The sequence below is a fragment of the Aspergillus flavus genome, chromosome 8, assembly GCF_009017415.1.
Source record: "Aspergillus flavus chromosome 8, complete sequence".
Taxonomy (NCBI): domain Eukaryota; kingdom Fungi; phylum Ascomycota; class Eurotiomycetes; order Eurotiales; family Aspergillaceae; genus Aspergillus; species Aspergillus flavus.
In genome coordinates, this window is record NC_092403.1 from 1606513 (window position 1) to 1631137 (window position 24625).

The 24625-nt window shown below is 47.6% G+C and overlaps 10 protein-coding genes and 1 non-coding gene across 11 annotated transcripts; 4 read left to right on the forward strand and 7 right to left on the reverse strand.

Annotated features, from left to right (window-relative positions):
- Positions 1-1627: 1627 nt before the first annotated feature.
- Positions 1628-2993, reverse strand: F9C07_2287393 (putative glycerol uptake facilitator). Its single transcript, XM_041295310.2, has 2 exons — positions 2226-2993; positions 1628-2160 (listed from the first exon to the last, which is right to left on the reverse strand). The coding sequence occupies exons 1-2, from the start codon at positions 2934-2936 to the stop codon at positions 1927-1929; spliced, it is 945 nt and encodes a 314-aa protein (XP_041151215.2). The 5' UTR covers positions 2937-2993; the 3' UTR covers positions 1628-1926.
- A 2344-nt stretch (positions 2994-5337) lies between these two features.
- F9C07_12769 (putative pectate lyase E) lies at positions 5338-6183 on the forward strand (the record flags this gene model as incomplete). Its single annotated transcript, XM_041295319.1, has 2 exons — positions 5338-5707; positions 5780-6183. The coding sequence occupies 2 exons, from the start codon at positions 5338-5340 to the stop codon at positions 6181-6183; spliced, it is 774 nt and encodes a 257-aa protein (XP_041151214.1).
- A 966-nt stretch (positions 6184-7149) lies between these two features.
- F9C07_12770 (putative short chain dehydrogenase) lies at positions 7150-7914 on the forward strand (the record flags this gene model as incomplete). Its single annotated transcript, XM_041287505.1, has 1 exon — positions 7150-7914. One exon carries the CDS (start codon positions 7150-7152, stop codon positions 7912-7914), a length of 765 nt encoding a protein of 254 aa, XP_041151213.1.
- Positions 7915-8428: 514 nt separating this feature from the next.
- F9C07_12771 (uncharacterized protein) lies at positions 8429-9316 on the reverse strand (the record flags this gene model as incomplete). The annotated part of the gene is made up of 1 exon (XM_041287497.1): positions 8429-9316. The coding sequence occupies one exon, from the start codon at positions 9314-9316 to the stop codon at positions 8429-8431; it is 888 nt and encodes a 295-aa protein (XP_041151212.1).
- Positions 9317-9961: 645 nt separating this feature from the next.
- F9C07_t227 lies at positions 9962-10033 on the forward strand. Its single transcript has one exon. It is a non-coding gene; the product is annotated as a tRNA-Arg (tRNA).
- A 980-nt stretch (positions 10034-11013) lies between these two features.
- On the reverse strand, positions 11014-12345 carry F9C07_1938255 (kinase-like domain-containing protein). Its single transcript, XM_041287496.2, has one exon. It carries the CDS (start codon positions 12093-12095, stop codon positions 11262-11264), a length of 834 nt encoding a protein of 277 aa, XP_041151211.2. The 5' UTR covers positions 12096-12345; the 3' UTR covers positions 11014-11261.
- Positions 12346-12595: 250 nt separating this feature from the next.
- F9C07_12773 (putative methylaspartate ammonia-lyase) lies at positions 12596-13846 on the forward strand (the record flags this gene model as incomplete). The annotated part of the gene is made up of 1 exon (XM_041287504.1): positions 12596-13846. One exon carries the CDS (start codon positions 12596-12598, stop codon positions 13844-13846), a length of 1251 nt encoding a protein of 416 aa, XP_041151210.1.
- A 308-nt stretch (positions 13847-14154) lies between these two features.
- F9C07_1938213 (2OG-Fe(II) oxygenase family oxidoreductase) lies at positions 14155-15861 on the reverse strand. Its single transcript, XM_041295309.2, has 3 exons — positions 15606-15861; positions 15452-15553; positions 14155-15379 (listed from the first exon to the last, which is right to left on the reverse strand). The coding sequence occupies exons 1-3, from the start codon at positions 15700-15702 to the stop codon at positions 14463-14465; spliced, it is 1116 nt and encodes a 371-aa protein (XP_041151209.1). The 5' UTR covers positions 15703-15861; the 3' UTR covers positions 14155-14462.
- Positions 15862-16539: 678 nt separating this feature from the next.
- On the reverse strand, positions 16540-17780 carry F9C07_12775 (putative mitochondrial carrier protein; the record flags this gene model as incomplete). The annotated part of the gene is made up of 4 exons (XM_071507893.1): positions 16540-16749; positions 16805-17459; positions 17486-17590; positions 17650-17780. 4 exons carry the CDS (start codon positions 17778-17780, stop codon positions 16540-16542), a joined length of 1101 nt encoding a protein of 366 aa, XP_071367372.1.
- Positions 17781-19832: 2052 nt separating this feature from the next.
- Positions 19833-21176, reverse strand: F9C07_12776 (fatty acid desaturase-domain-containing protein; the record flags this gene model as incomplete). The annotated part of the gene is made up of 3 exons (XM_041295307.1): positions 19833-20197; positions 20268-21048; positions 21144-21176. 3 exons carry the CDS (start codon positions 21174-21176, stop codon positions 19833-19835), a joined length of 1179 nt encoding a protein of 392 aa, XP_041151207.1.
- A 1443-nt stretch (positions 21177-22619) lies between these two features.
- On the reverse strand, positions 22620-24563 carry F9C07_12777 (uncharacterized protein; the record flags this gene model as incomplete). Its single annotated transcript, XM_041295306.1, has 4 exons — positions 22620-23275; positions 23325-23605; positions 23655-24338; positions 24391-24563. 4 exons carry the CDS (start codon positions 24561-24563, stop codon positions 22620-22622), a joined length of 1794 nt encoding a protein of 597 aa, XP_041151206.1.
- Positions 24564-24625: the final 62 nt, after the last annotated feature.

The window sequence follows — 24625 nt, forward strand, 5'->3', positions numbered from 1 at the left end:
CTGCAACCCGTAGATAAATACCCAATCTTCTCCAGTCAGCCTAAGTACAGCCTCCGTCTCTCCCGAGAGCAGCACGCACCCTCACAGGCCCCATTCAACAGTCATCATTACTACACATGCAAGAAAGTGCAAGACAGCGATAGCATCTGTAGCCAAGCCGAGCGCAAGTGGTCATGCAGATTGGAGCGGTGCACCATCCCTGAAACCCTGCAAAATTCGAGTCTACCGCAGAAGATCAGTTTATGGACGGATGCCTATTTGAAGTCTTATCTTGAATCCATACCAAATCTGAGCGACAGGCCCTTTTCAGGAAATGAAAAACCCTCCGCAGATACACTGTGCGCAGCAGGCGTTGCTGTTGGTGTCCTCGTCACGGCAGAGGCGCCGAGGCTGGCGCAGGCAACTAGGATAAGTGAGGGCCTCATTTGAAGGTAATTCTTGAAAGTTCTCGACAAAGATTTGGTAAGGTCTCCTCCGACCTAGTTATTTCCTTATGGATAGCTTTATAGGAATAAGGGGTAGTTTTCTTGGGAAGTAGCCCGCTATTTATACCCTGAAGCAGTGGTTAGACGCCTGTGCTAGGTGTTCTGAGGTACTCCAGGCTGAAGGTGCAATGTTCATCGTTAGTTCTTCCATAAACCCAGCATTATATCGAGTCTGGGCCCATCTTCAGCTTTACAGATCAGGAAATGTCTCATAGTAAAGCTGGATTTGCACGGTACATTCACTATTGAACACCCCTAAATCGTAACACAATCAAACCTTCAGCTCATTAAAGTTACCGAGAGCAAGGGCATCCCATTCATCGTGTCCGTGTTGTCAACTGCTGCGCGTGAGACAAGGCTCCCGAAATATTGGTAGAACAGCCGTGGTAGGTAGCCACAGTATCATACGGTAGATTACCATCGCCAAACAACATAAGTACAGCGTAACAGCAATAGGCTGCTTTTGCCAGGTTATTTGATGAGGCTGGGTAGCATTTTACTATCAAGCCCTTTGGCCCGTTTGTAAAACAAGACGTGTTGGTGGCACAGTACATGGGAGCATATCCGACTATGTGCGACGACCGATATTTTTCTGGCGTCATACATTGCACTGAAATTATGTATATGGTTGTCTCCTCACTGAGTGTACTATAAATACTCCAACCAATTCAAGAAGCATTTATACATCGGCCAAACGATGCAATCAACACATTGAAACATCCCGGTGCTTTCCCGAAAGATGCGAGGAGTCAAACCAAGCTTGCTACGTTGAGATAATGACATTCCTGGTATTGACGATCTTGTATACCCATGTACATATCAATGAATAGTTCATACCCATATCCTGAAGCTGGAAAAGCACGGGCAATTGCATAAGCAAGAAACATGATTACACCGGCAGTTGACAAGAGATTGTAGGTAGAATAAGTCAATAAGTCAAATTGGCCAGAGTCAAACAGTATACATCATTTGAGGCAAAATAGCATCTGGTGTGTTTCTAGGAATACAATGGTGTCTCTTTCAGGATATTAGTTGTCCACTTTCTAACTAGTATGGTAGATGATGATGAAGGTCATTGGTGGTACAGCACATCTAGACCACCTCTCACTTCAGTCATACGTTTAGCACTCTTACGCGTTATTCCAACCTATATGAGAAAAGTCTCTAGAAGTAACACGTACACCAGCGTGTATACATACAAACATATGTTCAACGATCTAGTTCTATATTCTATAGCGTCATCTATACAACAGCAGCACCGTACTTATAAAAAGTCAAGCAACTTCTAGTGCAGTAATATCCATACAAAACATCACGTCAAATTCTAAGGAAGATACCCGATCGATACCTGTTTCTCAAAATCTTCCAAGCCCCGTTAAATAACACGTCATTCCTTCATCGCTATGTTCACCAGACATCGGTCGCCGGTCACGTAGCTTACTCAATCCAATCGGAGAGATCCATCCCGATCTCCTACTTTGTCGAGAGCATCCGTAATATGAGAGCCCTCCCCCTCGTAGAGGAGGGAGTCATAGGTTGCAGCTCCCACAATGCAGCCGATAATTGGGGCGAACAGAGGGACGACAAAGTAATAGTTGGCTGCAGTGAAAACCTCTCTACCATAGATGATGGCAGAGAACAGTCTCGGGCCGAAGTCTCTTGCCGGGTTGATAGCCTAGATAATCATTTTAGTTTATAATCCAAGTACTTGTTGTCTTCCAATTTCAAATAGGCACGTACGTATCCAGTCTGCCAACCCAAAGAAGCACCAATCGCGAGAAGGAGTAGAAAACTGGAAAGTTGGGGAGAATAGAACCGAGACGCATTTGCCGGGTCTGAAATGGTAAGACCTCCAAACATGAGCACCGCCGATCCAAGCACCTCATTGAAGGCAGCCTCCCAATTCGACCCCAACGTGGAGGCAGGATAAGTCGAGAAGATGCCTGCTGAGTGGTGTCCTTGAGGGCTCAAAATTGATCCGCCTGGAATGGTATACTCAGGATCCCAGGACTCAATGGCCGACCGGTAGTTGATGTACACCAGGGCCGCACCAACAAAACCACCCAGAAACTGCGCGAACAGTTTACCCGGCAATTTTTTCCATTGCCCTGGTGTAGGACGAATGAGGGCCGTACAAATGGTGACGGCGGGATTAATGGTTGGACTGGGATCGGCCAGATAGCCGGAGATGCAGACAGCGGCTGCCCATGACATGTTGATAGAGAGCCAAGTGCCATACTGATAATCAGATAGGAGACATTGTGCGACCACTCCGTCTCCAAGGACAATCAGGAGGGCTGTTCCCAGGAATTCAGCAGCATATGGTTTCAGGACTCCCCTAGGGAGAGTCGACATGTTGAGGAACATTTTTCTCGATCTGACGAAGAGATTGAGACTCAGGAAAAAGAAGAACAGAGAAAGATCGAGATAGAGAGGGGGAGCTGAAGTCATGGAGTTGACGATCTGCAGATCGCTGGTTCACCGCCCCCAGTCGGGTAATCCGAGATAAAGCCACCGGAATTGCCTAATACGGAATAGTGTTGTTATCGCGTTCTGGACGTGACAATCATGTTTTTACTATGGTGCAAGGGTACCAGGTGTTGGATCATTCTGAACAATCCGAGCGTCCAGGTCAGTGTTGCTAGACTTTCAGTCAATGCTGCTAAGCTCCTCTTGGCATGAACCTTGAGTATAGCTTTAGTAGTTATTTCCGAGGTTCCGATGAATCGAGAGATGCACCGAAAGACGATATAGATCTTCTACATCTATTCTCTGGTGGTTTGTACTATCAAACCCTAGTTTACCTAATCGTGCTAACAGAAGCCATATACTAAGGCCTCGCAGATCACTTAGGACCTGTTCAATGGGACCTCTTTTAGATTATTGATCTAATTGCCTCTACTCAAATAGAGCTGTGTCCCTCAACTCTGCCCTTCAATCTCTCGGTTATGCAGAAGTCACCAAAGAAGAAACAACATGCATCCGTTGCATGGGCTATCTCGTGTGAAGGAAAGCCCTGGTTCTGACGTAGTAACTTTTCAGGAGAGTAGGGAGTGGGTCCAATGTAAGATGCTATAGCATCTAGCGTGTTCTTCCCATGATGATGTGGTTAATACCAACTTATGAGTAACGGTGGGTGGCATGTTCCAACGCCTTCTGTCAATTCAGATGGGTGATAACAGCAATAGCAAAGGCTTGTCTTCTTCCGCAGAATCCGGAACTTTGAGGCGTAAACTACTGCTCAGTGGCTTGCTAGCAGGCTCCTCTTGCCATCTTTTCCTTTTGTAGCCAAAAGGCAAAGTGACCTGAATTCCGAACATTCATTTTTCAACTATTTTGCTCAATCTACATCTGTCCCATGATAAAAGTTACCATTCGCCATTTGTATACTGTGGGAGTAGCTATCTTCAGAACATAGTTGAGATTAGCTCAACTTTCACCCTTTGGTGTTGTTGTTAGGCATTTGCTTGATATTCCAGGAGTTACAGCAAACGTGGGAAAAGAACAGAAATGCCAATTAATCGATACCTATAAGGTAAAGAGGTGCAAGTAATTTGCTCTCATGAGCATAATGTCCTTGGTCACCTTTGAAGCAACTGCATATAGGTGTGTCGTATTGCCACTGACCGATTGGTTATCAGATGATGCTCATTTCACAAGCTTACAAGATCACGGCGATACCACGGCGAATTAACAAATTTCCGCGCAAGAACTTTTGGATGGTCTATTAGGCTCTGGACCATGCGTTCCATACTATTTATTCCCCGAGCCGACTTGAAACATAAGGTTGGCTTGGCAAGTCTTGGAATCTCTTGGCTCATTGTCGGGAATTTGACCCTGCGGGATTTGACCTGGGATTATCACCCATTCCCGATGATATCAAGGACCGGAGATCACTGTACGTTGGTAGTTTGAGCAGTATCAGAACCCCCATCATACATGTAAAGCTTATATCAACAAAAAGAAATATCAATTAGCCTATAGGTTGTCTGGAACCGCGGAACGTCTCTCTCTGCGGCAGAACTTCCCACTTGTCCGTTCCACGGTCACTAGTTTGGTAGTGGAACTAATGCTCGTACCGCCGTCTCTAGTCGCTGTAAATTCGAGCTTGCTGCGCCACAGAAACGGTTCCGTTAAAGTGAAACAAGCAGGGTCATTAATATCGCTAAATAGCCAAAGAAGCCCATAAGAAGAAAAGGGCTCTCCTCAACCTTTCCTAATCAGGCAGACCACGCCGCAGAATTACAGCCCTTGATTGTGAGAGAACTCTCACTACAAGACTTGGCATGAGTTGATCCGGGATCAGCCCGAGTCAGGAGTCAGGACCCTTTGGATTCTTTCATGACACGGACCCGAAATTGACCCGTTTGGCACTAACTAGCTATTGAGGACCAAACCTACTGGCCCATTTCCACCAATCGGATGTGCGGAAAAACCTCAGTTGTCGCGGGTTGATACTCAAAGAAGCCTTGATCCTTCAGGGCCAACAGACCCTGCCAACTGGAAGGTCGGCAATTGCTCAGCGGATGTAGGTCCTAGTGGAGACACCCATATCAAGAGCCCATCCAAAGAACTCAAGGCCATGTTCTAGGGGACTTCTAAGGAGAGCTTCAATCTGGCCGCTGTTTCGCCTTTACGCTCGGTTTTTCAACCATGCCGTGTGTGGTAAACTGAAACAAGACATACCAAGCCGAATAAATTGTTTACTCGTATCTAATCATCCAGCTCCCTGGTCTGTATACCCCTTGCTGAAGTATAAATTCTGCAACATTACCCTCCTCAGTCTTCCAGACAAGCAGAGCAACAATCAAATCAACCCTCTCTTCGCTATCAACCACTCCTTGCATCCACCATGTACCAGAAACTTCTCCTCGTTCCCCTCCTCCTCACCTCGGCTCTGGCCAGTCCTCACGATGCCTCTTCGCACCAGAAGTTCCACCAGCTGAACGAGCGCGCCGCATTCCCCATTCCCGCCTCCAAGGGTAGCCAGACCTTTAAGGAACCTTACTACGTCAAGGGTACCTATGATGGTGGCATGAAGACCTTCGGCCGTGGTGTCAAGTGTACCGGTCAGAAGGAGGGTGGTGACAAGGACGCCGTCTTCATCGTCGCTGACGGTGGTATTCTCCGCAACGCCATCATTGGTGCTGACCAGATTGAGGGTGTGCACTGCGAGGGTTCTTGCACCATTGAGAACGTCTGGTGGCAAGAGGTCTGCGAGGGTATGTTCATTCACCATCTCAACTCTTCGTCCCTATATACATTTTGTCCAATGAACTAATAAACATGTGTAGACGCCCTCACCTTCAAGGGTACCGGCACCGGCGTCCACAAGGTCATTGGCGGTGGTGCCCAGGGCGCCGATGACAAGGTCATCCAGCACAACAGCGGCGGCTCTGCCATCATCCAGGACTTCACTGTCCAGAACTTCGGCAAGCTGTACCGCTCCTGTGGCAACTGCAAGAAGCAGTTCAAGCGTACCGTGCAGATCAGCGGTGTCAAGGCCAGCAACGGCAAGACCCTGGTCGGCATTAACCCTAACCTCGGCGACTCGGCCACCATTGATGGCTGTGCTAGCAGCGTTAAGGAGATCTGTGTTGAGTACGAGGGTACTGACAACAACGGCAAGGAGCCCAAGAAGGCTCACTCCGGCCCTAGCAACACCTGCAAGTTCAAGGAGCCTTTGGCTAGCTGCTAGATTAGGTGGTGGGAAATCAGGGAAGACTTAGAAAGTCTTAATTGTGGCCAACATCACTCTTGTATTTTTAATATCTCATTCACTCGCTTTTAGTTAGAACCACACATTTACCAAACCAAAATACAATATTAATCACTTAAACACTCTCTATGTCAGGAGCCCACCAGATTGAGGCCTTGTACATTCACAGTCCTTCCAGGAGCTATGTAGAAGAATCTAAAAGATACAGTAATCGCAAATGAAACCAATGCCAATCTAGAGCGCTCACACTAGGAGTAGGCTTCAAGTAGTGTGGAACTTGGATGATTTATATCCACATGTACTTTCCGTTACCAACTATCAACCGTCCGCCTTATATTGGCTAAGGCGCAATATACAACGCATTCCTTCGCTGGAAAACTCCAACTTGACGAGACTCATGAAGCCCTTTCATGCATTCAAAGATGGTACATAGCTAAATGCTCTAGCAATTGATGATTGAGAGTCAGCGGGGAAAGCTTTCCTAAATGCTAAGGTCTAATAACGAAACAACCTTCCTTTTTTTTGACCTTTCGCGTAGAAGTACATCGAAGATTGCTTGGAAATTGCAGTATCACTATCAAACGCGAGTCACTAGTGAGTCATGTCATCTTAAACAAGCTTGTATTTATAATCAAGATTATCAATAATCGCGAAGGTTCTGTTGGCAGCTAAGCGTTTTCAATTACAGATGCCAAGAATTAATACGAGGCACATCACTCGATACGAAGTACGATGTCGTTCATGTTGCGATTTTGCTGGAGACCATGTATAGGCAATAGGAGGCACCATCAAGCCACGAGGTATAAAGGTAGGGTTGAGGCCAGGGGTTGGAGGGAGCAACTCTACCGAGGAAGCCATCTCAGCAACTCTCCAGGTACTCTTGGCACGAACGAAATCTACTGTTTTTTGATCTCTTGGAATCCTTTCCCTACCAGGATAGAATAAATGGCATCCTACTCGGGCAGAAACGCGGTTGTCATCGGTGGTAGTCATGGCATCGGCCTATCAACAGCTCAGCTTCTGGTTGACAAGGGTGCAAAAGTCCTCGTCACCGGTCGAAGCCTTGGACCCATTGAAGCAGCAAAGCAACAACTAAAAGATACGGCCGAGATTGTACCATGTGATATCACTTCAACCGCTGCCATATCTGATCTTGTTCAGACGGTGCAGTCCTTTTTTGGTGCTGGACAAAGCATCGATCTTCTCTTTGTCAACGCTGGTTATGCCTCTCTGGAGCCATTCGCTACTGTGTCAGAGGAGTCTTTTCGACGAACATTCGACACTAACGTATTCGGTGCCTTCTTCGTCGCACAAAAGCTTACCCCTCTCCTTAAAGATGGTGGTTCCATCGTATTCACCACCTCGGTCGCAAACCAGGTCGGCATCCCTGGCATGGCGACGTACTCGGCTTCCAAGGCTGCCGTCCGGTCTTTCGTGCAGACATTAGCAGCAGAGCTGGTTAATCGGAGAATACGGGTCAACGCAGTCTCTCCCGGTTTTGTGAAAACCCCAACGATGGGTGTTGCAAGCGCCTCGAGTGATGATCTACGGGAGTTCGAAAACCAGGGTGTTCAGACTACACCCTTAGGTAGGGTTGGAGAACCGATCGAGGTTGCGCGTGCCGTTTTGTTCCTCGCGTTCGAGGCCACCTTCACAACGGGCTCGGAGGTGACACTTGATGGTGGGTTAGCGCTACTGAAGGCGCATTAGTGATGTGTTGTTGAATCTGTGCGAGGCGGGGCTGTAGGCTTTTACTATATGTATTCAGAGTGATTCAAGGATGAAATGAAGTTGCTACAAAGGCCTAAAGATGATCTTTGTCTTGTAATCATCCTCTACTGGTCTTATACTAGGTTTTGATAATCAATCGTCTTCAATTCGCCTTCAATGTATGTCTCAGGGTTAGAACCTATGACCAGGGCCATTCGAACATCTCTTAATACATATTCACCATGTTAATGTATTATCTATCAGCGAAAGAGGGTGTTACAATTTATTAGCTCCACCGTCAATTGCACATCTTACCTTCGCGAAGACAGATATCCAAGTTTCTCTGGCCCGTTATCACCTTCATCCTGGGAAGCGGATTAAGGGGCCTGCTTACCAAGCGCGGAAGTGTAAAGTAGTTTGGAATGAACGAAAGGATCAATTGCTATATGCTACCATATAGTATTACGATTAGTAATAAAATAGCTTTGGTGCAACGAAGGATGCTAGCGATCCCTTAATCTACATTTTTGCCCACCTTAAAGTATTCAATCAGCGCTGATAGATCCTCACCCCCATGCCCCTCACCCACTGCTTGCTCTATCAACGCTTTTATCGGAAGGATCATCTGTGAGGAGACCCTCTGCTCCTCGCCAGCTCTGATAATGTTTTCCACTCCGGCCAATTGCATTCCCAGGTTGGATCCCTGTGTGGCATAGTCACCATCGTCGATCTGTTTCGCGATAGAACTAAGATATCCCGTCATTGCCGACAACCATGGAGTCAGAAGCGGCAATAATCCGGTGGCGGTAGTACTAGTATCCTGCCCGGACTTGATCAGAGCAACTGCATGCAGGAACCCGGAGAAGAGACCGTACATTCCCGACAACAAAGCCAAGTCATGCAAAGAGGCAGACCCTGCATCGGTGCCGAGATATTTGCTCATCCCAAGGAGAGACAGATGACTTTCGATGCTCTGGAACAGCTCAAGAGACTCTCCGCTGTAAAGCAGGACAGCGTGCGGGGAGCCAATCATGGTGGGAACCGCCATAATACCGCCGTGGATGTACCGTGCTCCGTGGGAGGTGACGAAATCCGCGAGTTTACGAGCCTGGTTTGGTGTTCCATTGGTAAGGTTGACAATGGTCTTGCTGGGCAGAGTTTGTAATGCATCCCGTAGAGCATCCTCGACAACTTGATTGTTAAGGAGGCATATAATGATGAGGTCGTTGGCGTTTACCCCCTCCGAGATTGTAGAGGCTAGCTTGGCACCCTGCTCAACGAGCGGGATTGCCTTTGCGGTGGTTCGATTCCAGACGGATGTCTTATAGCCATGTTCAAGATACTTGGCTGCGAGCGCTGTTCCCATAGCACCGAGGCCGAATATGCCTATGTGCTTCGACATTGTGAGGTATGGATGATTGTGTTGTTTCCTTGGGGTGTTGAAAGTAGACCATCCTCGCAACCCCATTTGTATGCACACATTTCCGGGAAAAGCTCTATCAGTGAAGGTTGTTGTGACTCAACGCTGATTTGAAATCAATAATTAATAAGTTCGTATTCTTTGTGTTTCCAGGCACCTCACCTGCTATATCGAAGCTCGTATTCCAACTTGGCAATCAACCCTGCTTGAGGTATGCCAAGGTTCTGAAATAGGATTTTCCTACTGTCTTCTACTACTGGCTTCATTAGATGTTTTAGATTGTGCATCCTTTCTAGGGCTGGAAGTTGGCCCGAAAGCATTTGCCAAAACATTGATTGGTTCAGTACAACAAGCCCCATGGTTTGAATATATATAATCTCAACGAAGTTGACCTTGTCGGTAAACCCCTCGAAAGCATACCAAATAGAACCGCCAAGTAAATTGTAAGCTGTCTTGAAGGTTAATAGCAGCTGAACCGTGCTGGATTCCGGCTTATGGTAAGACTCCGGTCTTTGAAGGAACTGTACAAGTGCAACCTCTGTAAGAAATATTTTGCATTTTTAGATGCGGGTGTTAAAAAATAATAATAGAATATATTATTAATTAGGATGAATGAAACCATGAATTGGCCGGCTGGCCCAATGGCAAGGCGCTTGACTACGAATCAAGAGATTGCAGGTTCGACCCCTGCGTCGGTCATTCTTTTTTGCTTTATCTTATTTTTCCCCTCGAGGTCGAGACTCGCGTCACACAGCATAGTGCCAAGTTCAGGCTTACACTCATAATCCGATGTCTCAACACCCATTTTTATTAGCGAGATATATCTCTGGAACGCTCTATATCTATTCCGACTGATTCCCAGTCACGAGCTGGGCCGGCGACCAACCAACGAATGTTGACCATCACCAGGTTTATACACAATAATTAGTTGAGATGATAAGGCGGCAATTCGAAACAGAGATATCCACAAGAAAATCACCAATCGATGCCTAATGTATATTCCAAACTGGATAGACGAATTAGGCGTCTACTGGTTTAGTTCTATTCTTAGAGCAATACGGATCGAGGAGGTGAGTTGCAAGACAATCCATATCCTTATTCTATCCTCTATCCTAGAGTAGCCAAGTCTTCAAGGAGAGGGTCTATAACTAAGTAGATAAATGTATACAAAGCCCTTGCTATTACATTTTCGACTTGTAAGTTATGGCTAGTCTCAGAAGATAGATATATTATTTCTAACTATTTGAGTAATACCAGCTCTAATTACTATATTGCCTGCCTTTTATCTAACCATCCAAACAACACTATCTAGCAACGATCGTTTATGTGGCTCTCTATACGTGGAGGCAAGCCGACAATGTTAGGCAAGGAAACTATGTAAGTTGATTACCCAGGAGCCTTTTAATGTATTATATAGAAAGACTAATATTCTGCCTAATCTAGATACTACTGGGCCTTGGTTGTTGGGCCAACGGTTGAAATAGAGAGGGGTATGGGTGTCTGTTACCACGCAAAGAAGAGACTAAAAGCGGGAGAGGGCTTAGAATAGTACTTTGAGGAGTGTGACTGTCCACTCGCCTCTACTAATATGCTACTTGTTTGTATTGTGGTTGGAAAGGTAGTGGATGAGAGTCGCTTGGTCCAAATTCTGCGCAGTACTCCTACCCAAGAAGGCTAACCGGGGTGGAATTGTATCTCATGGGTAAAGGAGGCACTAGGATTACTCGTCGCGGATGTAAAGGCTCTTGGAACGAGCATCACGAGATGGGATCAAGTGCATAACGAGGCGAATGGTTATGGTCAGAAAAAGAAAGACCAGCACCAATTTGATGGTCAGGGTAACTTGGATATGAGAAAGGTCCTAACATGCGACTTAATGGAATTGAAGGAAGTCGTTATATGAGTCATGGTAGTTAGCCAGAATTACTCATGTATCCCCAAAGTATTCTTGACGGATCCGTTCCATCCTCAGCTCTTGAGGCATTGGTTGTAGGAACTTGTTAATCTCATTAACCCAAAAGGAGTTTTGTGGGTTGACCTGTTGGGCACATGTGTACTCCCAATATGATGGATACCAGCCAGCCGTTTCCCAATCGATTATACCAACAATATCATCTCCACGAATGAGAATATTTAGGCTGCTAAGGTCCCCATGGGTGAAGACCGATGGCCAGGTTTTGCTTTGTTGGTTGATAAGATCCTGGATCTGGGGGTCAAGGCCGGGATCAAATTCCATGCCCATTCGTAAATGCCGATGGAAGTCTTGGACTGTATTAAATGGGCCGAAGTGTAAAGAACGTCCCGGCACACGACAATCGAAGAGTGGTCCACCATCAACGGAAGCGACCACGATATCAGCAGGAGGCTGGAGTTCCCGCATTTCAGCAACCATTTTTGCCAACTGTGAAAGAAGCTTGGCCTTGGACTCCTCATTTTGGTGAACCCAGCCACTACCAATGATGTCCCCCTTGATTCTTTCCAACACGATATACGTCAATCCATGATGAGTAAAGGAACATAAAACTTTTGGCACTGGTATAGACGTATGCCGCTGTATGAAACGCAGTGTTGATGCTTCAGACAAATGGACACGGCGCCCGTACTTCACACATAGTTTGTCTGTCAACATGAGAACATTTCCGTGGCAAGGTCGAAAATGCTTAAGAATTTTGACTGCTAACAGTGTCGAATATCGAGAGAGAATTCCGTTATTGACAGGCTTGGATACATTTTGCGTGGACTGTGATAAAGTGAGGGCCATGTTGTACGGGCGCCATTATGGAAGAAAAGTCAGTGCCTGAGAGAAAAATGATTCCTTATCTGCAAAAAAAGTGTTTAGTATCACCGAGAGTGGCATCTAGAAAACAATCATCGTGAGAGACGGTGATAGAGGGTTCCGACTCTCGGAATAACCTGGCCTAATGGGGACGTCACGTGAATTAACAGATTGTCGCAGCAATGTTGATATAATACTGTAGGTCGGCATTGTAGACGAACGTACACTACCTGTACCTGGGCATTGGGCGACTTCGTCAATTGAACACATTGCCAGAGGTGCATACTCGCATCATGAGCTCGATGGGGTCAAACTAGGCACAGAATCTTGACGCCGATCACATCTCCATGTCCAGCTTCCTTCCGGTGGGAAGAGATCCACACAGACTGAACTACTGTGTGGGTTTTCCTCCGGAAGTATATATGTAGGTACTTTGCATCGTACTAGACCCTTAGAACCAGGTATTATCAATTGTCACCAGTATCATGCACCCATCTGATGTTCAATTCGTTGTCGGTCTTTCCGGGTATTTCGTGAAAGACCTCCAAGCAGTCCGACAGAGTCCAACATACGATCCACTAATTGACAATATACGCCCTCAAACACCCGGTTTCAAGAGTGTAGTACAAGCTGGTCAAGCTATCTCTATCCTGATACATCTCCCAAACGGGACAATTGCACTTGGTGATTGTGCGGACGTTATCTTTTCGGGAGCTGCGTCTCGGGACCCCCTCTTCATCGCCGAAGAGCATCTTCCTATCTTAGAGTCTGTTGTCAAGCCTCGACTCCTGACATGCGACGTTACTCAATTTCGGCAAAATGCAATTGTGATGGACGGGCCATGGCCGGAGTTACAGCATGCCAAATTGCACTCCGCCGTTAGATATGGGATTACGCAGGCGCTCCTCGCGGCTACTGCATTGGTGCATCGATGCACCATGGCTGAGATTATATCGCGCGAATGGGGGACCGCATTGTCACGTCATCCGATTGACATCCTGGCCTCTTGTCACCGGAACGATCACTTGCAATTGGACCGAATGATTATGAAACGAGTCCCAATGCTCCCCCATGCCTCCTTCGTGCATGTACACGACATAGGGCCCAAAGGCCAAGCCCTAATAGACTATATAGAGATAGTATCTCAACGTGTCCAAGAGCGAGGAAGCCCTGGATACCGTCCTCGACTTCACTTCGACGTCTACGGAACAATCGGTGATCTGTTCCCCGACAATGAAACCCTAGTGTCTTTCCTTGGTCAGCTACAGCGATCCGCCCAGCCATACGATCTGCTCATCGAATCCCCAATCATCGAACCCACTCAGTCCGAACAAATCCGACGATTAACGAATCTGCGGCAACTCCTGCGACAGCGGTCGATCCAGGTCCAGATTGTCGCCGACGAATGGTGCAATACGCTCGAGGATATCCGGAAATTCGCTGATGCGGGGGCCGTGGATTACGTGCAGATCAAGATGCCGGACCTGGGAGGGGTACAGAACAGCATTGACGCCGTACTTTATTGTCAGGACAAGGGCGTGGGCTGCTGTCTTGGGGGCTCGGCCAATGAAACTGAGGTTTCTGCCCGGGTTACGGCGCATGTCGCCTTGGCCACGAAACCGGGTTTCCTGCTCTCGAAGCCTGGGATCGGGGCTGATGAGGGCGTCATGATTCTTACCAATGAGATGTTGCGTGCGTCTGCCTTGGCGGGGAGGACAAGGGTGAGTCGGTTGTAAAGTTTGGATGGAGATGGTGGCTAGCTGAGCCCTGATCTGTGCACGGATAGTAGCTTTTTAGTCAACAGAGTATACAGTTTACTCCCCTGTTTCTTCCCGTCTACCCCTCTTCTTGTCTATGCAGAACCCCCTCTTTCTGCTAATTTAGCTGCACTTTAATTTGATCCCAGTGGCGGATTATTCACCAAAGAATGCGACAGGTGTTGTGGAGACCTGAGAACATAAGGCCAAAGCGCCGATCAAAGTTATTGGAGCGGCCCGCCAATGGGTTGAAACTGTATATCATCGGTCCCGCTGGCTGCCCGGTTACAAGTTGGCAAGCAGGTGGATCTCTTACACATTACAGAGTACTGACTACGCGCTCGAGATCATTATCAAACAAGTAATTCATCCGAACTTCCCCACTTGAGCTTCATGGTCATCAAGTTTCGAGCACATTTACTATGCAAGTACCCCAACACGATGGTACTATAAGTGGTTCGTTGAGCAAGTTTCTCGAATAAGTTCTCAAACAGGGTTTCCAATTTCGAGATCAAAAGAGTCTTATTGGTCATGGAAGAGTTGAAGCAAAAAACTAGGTATAATCCGTGGAGTAAGGCCCCAAAGATACGATCAATCATTCGTAAAAAACCTTTGCCTTGAATCCCCCCATAGTAACATTCTCACCCAAATCCGTCGGGGACCTAGTCCAGTTTTTCTTGATCCTCGTCCGGGTCCACTCGGGCGCCGGGATATCGATGTCGGTGGTATCTTTATGATACCCCTCTCTCCGAAGCAACGGGCTATCCACACTCTTCAACTTCAAGCGATCGCTCGGCCGTACAAAGTACAAGAGTCCCAGCCTATCGTAGTGTTGCTGATCCTCAGGGGGCACGATGACGCGGTGCACGCCGCTCTTCAACCACCCGTTCGACAACATGGTCATGATATCGGCGACATTCACCGACAGCGTGCCGGGACGGATGGGGAGGTATTCCCATTCCGAGTCATCGTATTTCTTGACCTGGAGGGCGGCGACGGGCTGCTGGAACACGAAGGTGATGGTGCCGTTGTCGGTATGTCCCCGGGAGTAGAGATGCTTGTATTTCTCGTTCTCTTCGGGTGTGCGGGCCCGGTAACACATGTAGCGGAGACCGCTGTCGCATTCTGCCTCATAGCGATGTCCGTCCACAAGCTGGTCTTCTGGGAGTTCCAGGATGATTGCAAGCAGCCGGAAGAGTTTATAAGCAATATGCTCGTGGCAGTGGCGGTGGAACTTCTCGATTTCTTCCCAGTAGCGTCTCACTACGTCTGGATGGGTCCGATCGTACTGGGGGAGGAATTTCATGATATTGTAAAATTCGATATTGTCGCGAAGTCCGGGCAGGATCTCAATCGAACCCAGAGGTCGGTAGCCATTGTAGATACCCTCTTCTAAGGGGGCGCGGAAACTAAGACGTTCTTTCTCTGGGAGTGAGAAGAATTCTTTCGCAATGGCGAACTGCCGGTCGATTTGTTCTTGGGTGAGGCCGAAATTGGTTACGTAGAAGAAGCCTGTTCAACTATACATCAGCTTGGTGTTATGTGGAGTTGACGAAACAGGCAAGAAAGAGAATCGGTACATACCAACTTCGTGAACAGCATCCTTTAGCTGCGCTGCGAGCTTCTCCTTTCCGCCAGGGCGATCAAACTCCGACAGGTCAATGGTGACTAAGTCCGCATATTTCACTAGGTCGTCTTAGCACTTTGTGGTTTGGTGATCGGATCTCTGGCTACTCACGGTCTTGCTTTGACTCAGGCGGATGGATATACTTTTCCAGGGGCTTTGTGGATTTAGTTATGGGTACTTCCACTACAGACTCCGTTTGAGTGGCCATGGTGTGTGAAGTTCAGCGTAGTAGTAGATGGGTGTATCAAACAGGACAGTGGTAAAGTTGACCACCATCCCCTTGTCCTTTATTGTCCTATTAGTAGCAGTGCAAGGTGCAATGGTTGGCAGTTCATTGGCTGTGTCCCTCGGATAATCTCGGTCTCGAGGGCCAGGTCAAAATGCAGCTGACGTCGTACATCAGATCGGCTCTGCTCCTTCTATGCTGCCCCGCTTCTCTTTCCATGTCTCCGATAAGTGTCTGTTTTGTTGACTCTGCTGACTGGTGGAGATCCTTACCCTAAGAGTATAAGGACGCACATGAATGGCCCCCTCTTCCAGGAGAACATGCATCTGAGGGGTTGGCGATATGCAAAGTCCCCTCCTCTATGATTCGAAACCCTCGTATCTCTCTCTGCGCGTATGGTGGGATGACGTTCTGCCTATCTCGATGGGACTGGCGTAGAGCTATTGCTCATCTTCTGGACAGCGTGTTAGTTGTATGCCAAACCCAAGCTATGGAGCCCTTGTACCCACATGGAATATCGGGGGTCACTGGCTAAACGTGGTGATCGAGGGAATGGGTGAGTATCCAACATGTACCGATGTTTCGCCTGCATTCCTCGCCAAGTAGGGTTATCGTCGGTGTTCATGAAGGACTCTGGATTATTGCGAAGGAGCATGTGCCTCGGCCGACAAACTAACCGATCTCCTGAAAGGTTATCAACATTTGCCTTTATCTTGAATGTCGTTATTATATTACAAGGTATCGTTGCACCTGGTCTATCGTACATCTATAATACATGAGAAGGGAATATCGAGGCCTGGGCCTCACTGAAACACGAGCCTAGCGACGCTCGAGGACCTTGAGGACCAGCTCATAGGTGCCGATTGTAATAGCAGCGGAAGGAACCGTCCGAAGGAGATGTGCCGTCAAGCCTCCATACAGCGCTGCTGCACCCTCTTCCTTCAGAATCAACCGCGCACACTGAAGGATTCCAGTGTACTTCTGGCGACCGTCCGCCATCGGAGCCTGTCGTAACCTAGTCCTGATAACCTGTAACGAGTTAGATGAAACCTCCTGATCGAAGAAGACTAGTCACGGAACTTACCTCATGAGGATACGCAATTAAACACGCGATCAACTTTGACAAACCCGAAGCTCCACTCATGGCAAGACCCTGAACAAATCCGTTTGTCTCGCTCTTCTCATTGAGATCAATCTTCTTCGAGATCATTGACTTGAACCTCTCATACATTGCCAGGTGCAGTGTCGTCTCAATTGTACCCAGGAAACTCGCCGACAAGCCCCGGTAAAAGCCCTTTGGTCCCTCCTGTTGCATAACCTGTCTGGCGCAATCCAGGCTATTCTTGTATCGTCGGGCCCCAGCCTTATCAAGCTGAAGTCGCGTCTTAACCACCCAGATCGGATTTGTGGCTGAGCCGGTGGCTATTCCGGCGCATGCAGCGGACAGGGCGTGCACGAGTGATGAATCCTTCTCACATCCGATGATCTCCGGAAGAAGCCGTTTGCAGTTTCCGTATGTGTAGAATTTTACTGCGCTGGCCGGAACGACTCCGGTCAGACTAGGTCCGAGACCCTTGAAGAGACCTCGCCAGCCTTCCACGCGGTGAATGGAGAAGAGGATTTCGAATGTGTCACGGAAGTGAAGGAGGGAGGTGCGATAGAATGATGGACGAAGATGGGGTTGTGTAGGAACCGGACGAGACTTGGCTGCTTGGCTTTGGTAATAGTCTGTTTGTAACCTATAGTGGTGTCAAATCATGTTAACCCTCTGATATAAATCTGTGCAAGCAAGATTTCTGCGATTGTATCGTACCTGGTTCGGAGGACATCGAGTGGGCTTGTGAGAACCGCCGTGACCATTCCACCTGCGCTGTATTGACACGAGTCTTAGTATGTATGCTATAGGATATTTCTTCATAGACCACTCACGCGCCAGCGATCAAATGAGACCACGATCCCAAAGACGACACATTGGGCTTTGTTTGCAAGGCATCCGTCGGGAGTGGCGACGCGAGCGATTCTCGCGCCACGTCCCCCGGTTTGTGGGCGATGTTTTGCATTTTGGTAAGAGAAAGAGGGTATTATAATTCAATTTTCACTTTGCCTGCTGCATTGAATAAAAGAAATAAAGCAGAGATCCACACCGAAAAACGACAAAAACGAAAGAACGGGCGCCCTTCAGCTGGCTTGTTTTTGCGGAGATACAAAATAGTTCCCGGACTGAAAATTGAAAGTCCGACTTTTTGCGGAGTGGAGACTAATGGTCTGCTTTTAATTGGTTGCCGGCTTGAGGGCCGACGGTCTAGCCGCCTTATCGATAAGCTTATCGATTAGCCATCAAAATCAGGTGTCTATCAAGGAACCCTACCTTAACAATTAGCTGTTATCTTGGACTGAACAGTTGTCTAGATTGAGTCTGATATGTCCTAGTTTTAGGGATCTTGCATTGATTCTTCGATCGCTCAGAGACTTGATCTACTCTGTACTGCCTACGATACTACTATCCTCAGAAACACTAGCTAGATAACACAGCGCTGCAGGTGATTGATGATGGGTTACGATGCTCCAAGATATAGAAAAGCGTAGAACTCCCGGCTGAGGTCAACCTGGTGGTGGTACATCATGGGGACATCGCGTTCATTTTGGATTAGTGAACAACCCCGATCTGTCGGGTTGCCCCACGAAGGCTAAATGATGGAGCTACACCTAGACAGTGGAGCATATGATTTGAGTGACCCTTGAGCTTATGTTTAGAAGATTGCTGGCAGGGATCCTGTGAACACAAGTTATAAACTGAGGTCAACCGAGATCCATATGCTATACAGATGGTGAGGATAAAACCCCAACTTCCTGCCAGAATCGAGCTGGCTAGTCTGGAAGATATTCCCCCATCCGACTATGTCATAATTGGACTGGAGATCTGCTAGAAATTTCGGTAAAGATCGTAGGCAATTGCCGCTGGGTGAAGGAAGTAGCACTTTCAGCGAGGATTTCTGGCGCAGAACAGACTCTCAGAGTGGGATTCGTGAACTCGATTCATGATTCGAAAGAGGCAATGGTAAGAGCGGCTTTGGATATTGCCAGTCTTATTGCAAAGAAGAGTCCGATTACTGTGCAAGGGACCAAAGAACTGTTGAACTGGTCTAGAGACTATACTATTGCGGAAAGTAAGGAGTCTTTTGGGGCTTGTACTCCCGTTTTAGCTTGTCTGGTTTTTGATTTCTACCCCAGTGATCGTCTAATGGCTAACGAATGCTATCATTCCGAAGGCCTTCGCTACATGGCTGTTTAGAACAGTGCTCCCATACAAACAGTGTCCAAGGCTTTGACGGATGGCATAGAGAAACGCATGCCGGTTTTTGAAAAGCTATGACGAGTGAAGAAATGTCAGTCTAGATTTGGAGCCTGAGATAGAGTCAACACTTCGATTAGTGATTACATGCTCACAATCTGAACTAAATCTTCACCCAATTATATAAGGAAACGAGACCCATCGTTCACTACTGGGTCCAGTGCTAGTAAGCCCCCGATAACCTTAATCGGGACTCTGACCAAACCCTGATTTTACTCAACTGTGATAACTTGATTGCAGGGTATAATTATCAACATATGCGGAGTTAAGACGTTCCTTCCATAGAAGTAATTGGCTATAGCTATTCGAGCCACATAATGCCTGGATTTCCCACGAAGGTTGCAAAAGGATCAGGCTACGATCGTCTTTCCAATAAAAAGGAGGATAGTTGTTCTGGTAGGAGGGACAGGCGTCCCATTGTCGCAATTCCCATCTTAAGGGGTCTACAAAGTACGAGGTTTTTTCCCCGACTCTGAAGGTATCTATGCGTCTACACAAATAATTTATAGGGAAACAAAAAGTTTTGAATACTTCTCCCGTTGGTATCTTGGCCGATTGCCCATAAATTAGACCGTCTATAAGTGATTAGAAACAAAAGTCTCAAACATCCACCTCAAGTGGGCCGGTATCAGTCGCAATGACACAATAAACTCCAAATGTACACCTCTATGTTATAAATCGTCTATTTTTGCAAAAATCCTCTCGCTCTCAGAGCCTCATTTTTGGGAGCAATAGAGCCCTCCAGGGACCCTTAGACTCCTTATTTGCTATCATCAGCCCTAACAAAATGCAGAACACCGGGCTGGGAACTTCCTTTCGCGGAGACATAGATGCACTTGCGGAATGTCGTCATCAGCGAATAGAGGAAGCTCTCGTCCTTAGATTCGTGGTATTTTTCGCCAAGCAGTGGCTGGATGGCCTTGGTTGCTTCCTCGGCCTTGTAGAATGGAATGCGGCTGAAGAGATGGTGGACGACGTGGTAGTCAATGATCTCGTGGAAGAAATGACGACCAATAAAACCGATTGTGCGGTCAACAGTGGCGAGCGCACCCTTGGTGTAGGTCCAGGCCTCGGCTGTGTAGTGTGGGACTTCAGGGTGAGTGTGTTGAAGGTACGTGATAGCGACTGGGCTGATGTTAGATAATTGTTTCTCGAAGTGAAAATCATATACGTAAGGGGGTGGCAGGAGACATACTCAGCCAGTGGTGGACCCAGAAATAAGGGATAAAGTACAGCAGCACGACATTCCAGGCGCCAATTTGGGTAGACGCATAGTACAGAATGGAGCCCATGATCAACAGTCCTAAATCAGACAGAGCGATAGAAACCCGCTGGGAGCCCGTGAAGAGTGGCCCCATAAAGTTGAAATGGTTTGCAGGTCCCATCTTTCCTGCTCCTTCAGGCAGACTTTTGGTGCCCGCGGTGGCATTCAGGAACAGATAGATTTGCCATCCGAATAGCTGGTGACCGATCAGCTGCAGGAAAGACACAATCGGGGTCTCCTCAGTCAGATGCTTCAGCTGCTCAATCCGCACGTTCTTCTTCTGGGCGAGATCCTCGTCTGTCCACGGCACATACACGGTATCCTTCTCCATATGACCGGTGTAGCGGTGGTGGCGGGCGTGGGTGATCTTCCAGGAGAAGTAGGGCACCATCAGGAATGAATGCCCAGCCCAGCCGACGAAGTCATTAAGCCTCTGGTTAGGCGAGAAAGCTCCGTGACCACACTCGTGTGAAAGAATCCATATTCCAGTGCCGACACAACCTTGGAAGAAACCGTAAGTAGCCCAGGCTATGATACGCAGCGGTAATGAGGGAATGCGGTGGATTTGAAAGGCAGCGACGGTCAAAATGGCGCAGTACAGGATATCGCGAGCTAGGTACAAGAGGGATGTTACGGCCGAGGACTCGAAGCATTCCTTGGGAATCGCATCCTTGAGCTCTTTCAGAGTAGGAGTGGTGTCTTTCTCGATAGCCTATAGAACAGGGTGTCAGCAATGACTTGCGCCTTGTCCTCTGCTTCCTCGCCTCATTCTTTTGTTCCTAGACCAAATGCAAGATAAACGCATACCTTTTCGGCTTTTCTGTTGTGCAACTCGGCCATTGCTGCAGCACGCTCAAGCTAGATTTTGAGCAACAACTACAGAGAAATCTTCTGAACCCCTCTGCTTATAGAGGAAAAGGGACAAAGGACCGAAGACAGGGACCAAGTGCAGTAGAGAAAGAATAAAAAATTAAAAAAAAAAAAAAAAGGGAAAAGACAGTCCGCATCAATAGCTTCTACGGAACAAAGAATTACAAAAGTAATTTAGGATTAGAATCAAGCCCTAACTCATATTGCCCCTAAATCTCCTATCAATTATTGGTCAATTGGCCCCTGTCTCCTAAATCTTCCAGAAAAGGTACAGAACCTCTGAGGCATATTTCTCTAAAGCTAATCTTCTCAAAGAAGTATTGAGTTAATTCCCCTGATAAGACTGTCCAACCATTTAGCAATGGGACTATTTGACGATCCAGACACTGGTGCAGGTGGACCCATGGTCTGAGGAGGGCCAATCCGTGACCACTGTCGAGCATTTTTCTCCACCAACTTTTTTTAATTTTATTTCTTCGGGTCAGTAAAACGGTTGAGTGTTGGGTTTGCAATTGTGATTGAAGAAAATGAAAAAGTCGCTGGATCATACTGATAGGTCATCGGACTTGACAAGGATTAGACAGGTATAAATACTAAAGGAAAATGCAGCTCTCTGATGTCGTCCCGCGCAGGAACTTCCCCTTTCTTTTGCCCTGTCGATCGGATACTTCTTTGGGGGTTTCTTTTTTCGGGTTTAACTTCGCTTTCTCAACGTTCTTTTAGCCGCAAGCGCTACCGCCTCAGCAGATTTGCCTCAGCAAAATCTCCATTTGCCTCTTAGGGTTAAGATTCTGACACGGCAGAGTTTCGCTAGGAGTATTTTTCCTGGGCTGAGCCACAAAATTCGATAGTACACGTGGCGAAGGAAGACGCCGTCTGAGGTGAACTGCCCATCTCTCGCGAAACTGAAGCGTTTAGCAGAAAATTCCCAGGGAGACAACGTAGTATGCCGAGGCTGGGATGATTTATAGGGCTCCAGTATCACGAGGTATCTTCACATGACATGAACATCAGCGAAGTCGACCTTTTTATTTTTATTTTTTTTTTATTAACAACAAAAGGTAACTATTGTCTGAATACGCGATTGCCAAGCAAAACCGTCCCGTAGTCAAATATTTACTGCAATTAAAATCCCTAGCCCTTTTTTTTTTTTTTTTTTACAACCAGAAACTCGGCCGACCCGGTCCTATATCGGAGAATCCGTTCCACCCGTTGGGGTCGGATATCATGAGTATCCTTTGACTGGGGTTTATAACTGTGGATTATAATGTATCAACGATTCACTGGAATGATCTTTTATGGATTTGAAGTAGGCAGGTGTATATACGGAAACCTTGATCGTCTATCATAAAAATCATGTAATATTGTATCGACTGTCTCATAACATAATTCATAAAGAACATATCAGCTATGCTAGCTAAAACCTGTGAAATTGCTCAAGAGTGAATCCCACTGCATGTCATCCACAGGAAATATGTCGCTCATATCGCCGTAGATAGACGGCCAGACTTGGGGTGTCATAGCAGCCTCATTGGCATGAACTACCATCATGGACGTATCCTGCCTTGCGTCTTGGGACGGCGCACTTCCAACAATTGCGCGGATTTGATATGGATAACAACGTGCTAGCAGCCGCATTTTAGAGCAAAGGCTCCCCACAACGTCCATCTCTTTGTCTGCAGCAGACATTCCCTCAAATTTTGTCTCCAGTGCGCTGGCAAGTTCTGTGACAAGATTAGGATAGTCTGCTGCATAAACAACGGCCTGCACCTGGGCTTCCCTAGCAGAGTTGGTGAGGCCAGTACTAAGATTGAGAAGGGTCAATACTGCAGTGGACATGTAGCCTACCGTGGCACATATACGAGCACTTGTAGTTATTGCCATTTGGGCAATCTCCGACACCGATAGGTTCGTGATCGTCTGAATGAGCTCCTTGCTTCGGTGAATTATACCCATCAGCATGGTTGTTCGGACTGCACTGGCAGGCTCTGCAAGCCAGAGTTCCTCCCGAAGAGCTAGTTCCTCGAGTCGTATTTCCATATATTTGATTTCAGTGCGCACTGCGTTCCCTGCGACGGTTGGTCAATCTCCATTAATCACTTTGGGTCCAAGACACACCTGTTGACGAAGGGCAGCTCGCGAGATCTTTTTCTACAGATGCCCTCACCGTATCAAATTGCCGCTGCAGAGAGCCGCGCGTAACTTGAACGAGCGCCCTTCCACCGCTTGCTTGCATCGAAGCGTAAACTTCATCCATTGTCGCCAAGAAAGACTGTAGGTGGATAAATGGCGCAATCCATCGATCTGATAGACGCTCAGTGAATGCCATACTCTCAATGCACTCATCGATTCGACCGTCGTGCTTCATGATAATCGGCCGGCCGAGTGTACCACAGAAACTACCATATAGTTAGCCGAAGCCACATCTACCAGCGCAGACAACCTCACCCAACCGACAGCCAGTACGTACCGAGCAGCGCTCGCTGCTCATCAGAATTCAGACTAGGCTTTTTGTGAAGTTCCAGATCATACAAAGTAGAAACACAAAACTGAATCAACAGCAACAGTCGTGGGTGATATTTCTCGGCAGGATATGAGTACCATGCGCTGTGAATTAGCAGACCCCGAAGCAACTCGAGATTCCTCTCGGAACCCTCCACAAACCTCAACGTAACGTGCTTCATAATCTCCTCGGTGATAGTTTTACGCAGGGGGTGCGCACTGCCCATGGTCGCGGCCACGATGCACAAGAAGAGAAAAGGCTCTCGGTCCCTGAGACGAGCGGCCGTCTCGCCGTGTGCAATCAATACAAAGGGGAACTTTGGCACAAAGTCACGCTGGAAGGTTGTAACCAAGCGTTCGGCCTCGAGCTCACTCAAAAGCCCTCGATCTACGATAGACGGCTGGTTCTCCAGAACAGAGCTGGTCGGCGGATCGAGGCCATGGTACGGGTCCTTAGCAGCATCTAGCATTGCAGCAATATCTGTTGAATCCAGCGCGGCATCACGAGACGGACCCGAGTCAGTGGTGAGCGTGTTAGAAGTATCGGGCGATGTCTGCCCGATCTGTCGGGTCAAGGCAGCCAGCTGCGACATCAGTTGGTCGACCTTCTTCTCGAGCACCTCCACACGGCTACATTCGTAATTAATACCCCAAGTGCCATGTGTATTAGGGAAAGGTTTACCTCGGTGCAGCCTTGTGCTTCCGCCTCGTCTGCGGAAGGTCAAGGTAGGTGCATGACTTGCCCAAACGAGCGCACCGCTGGCATAAGTTGACGGCCTGCGGCGTGCATTTTGCCTTGGCAGCCGTACATGCCACGCATGCTCTTCTCTTGACTGCAGATGTTGTGGCGTTCATGATTTGGCATAAGGAGCGGAGGAAACGGACCGGCCGGTTGGTGTCGAAGATGCAGTGGGATC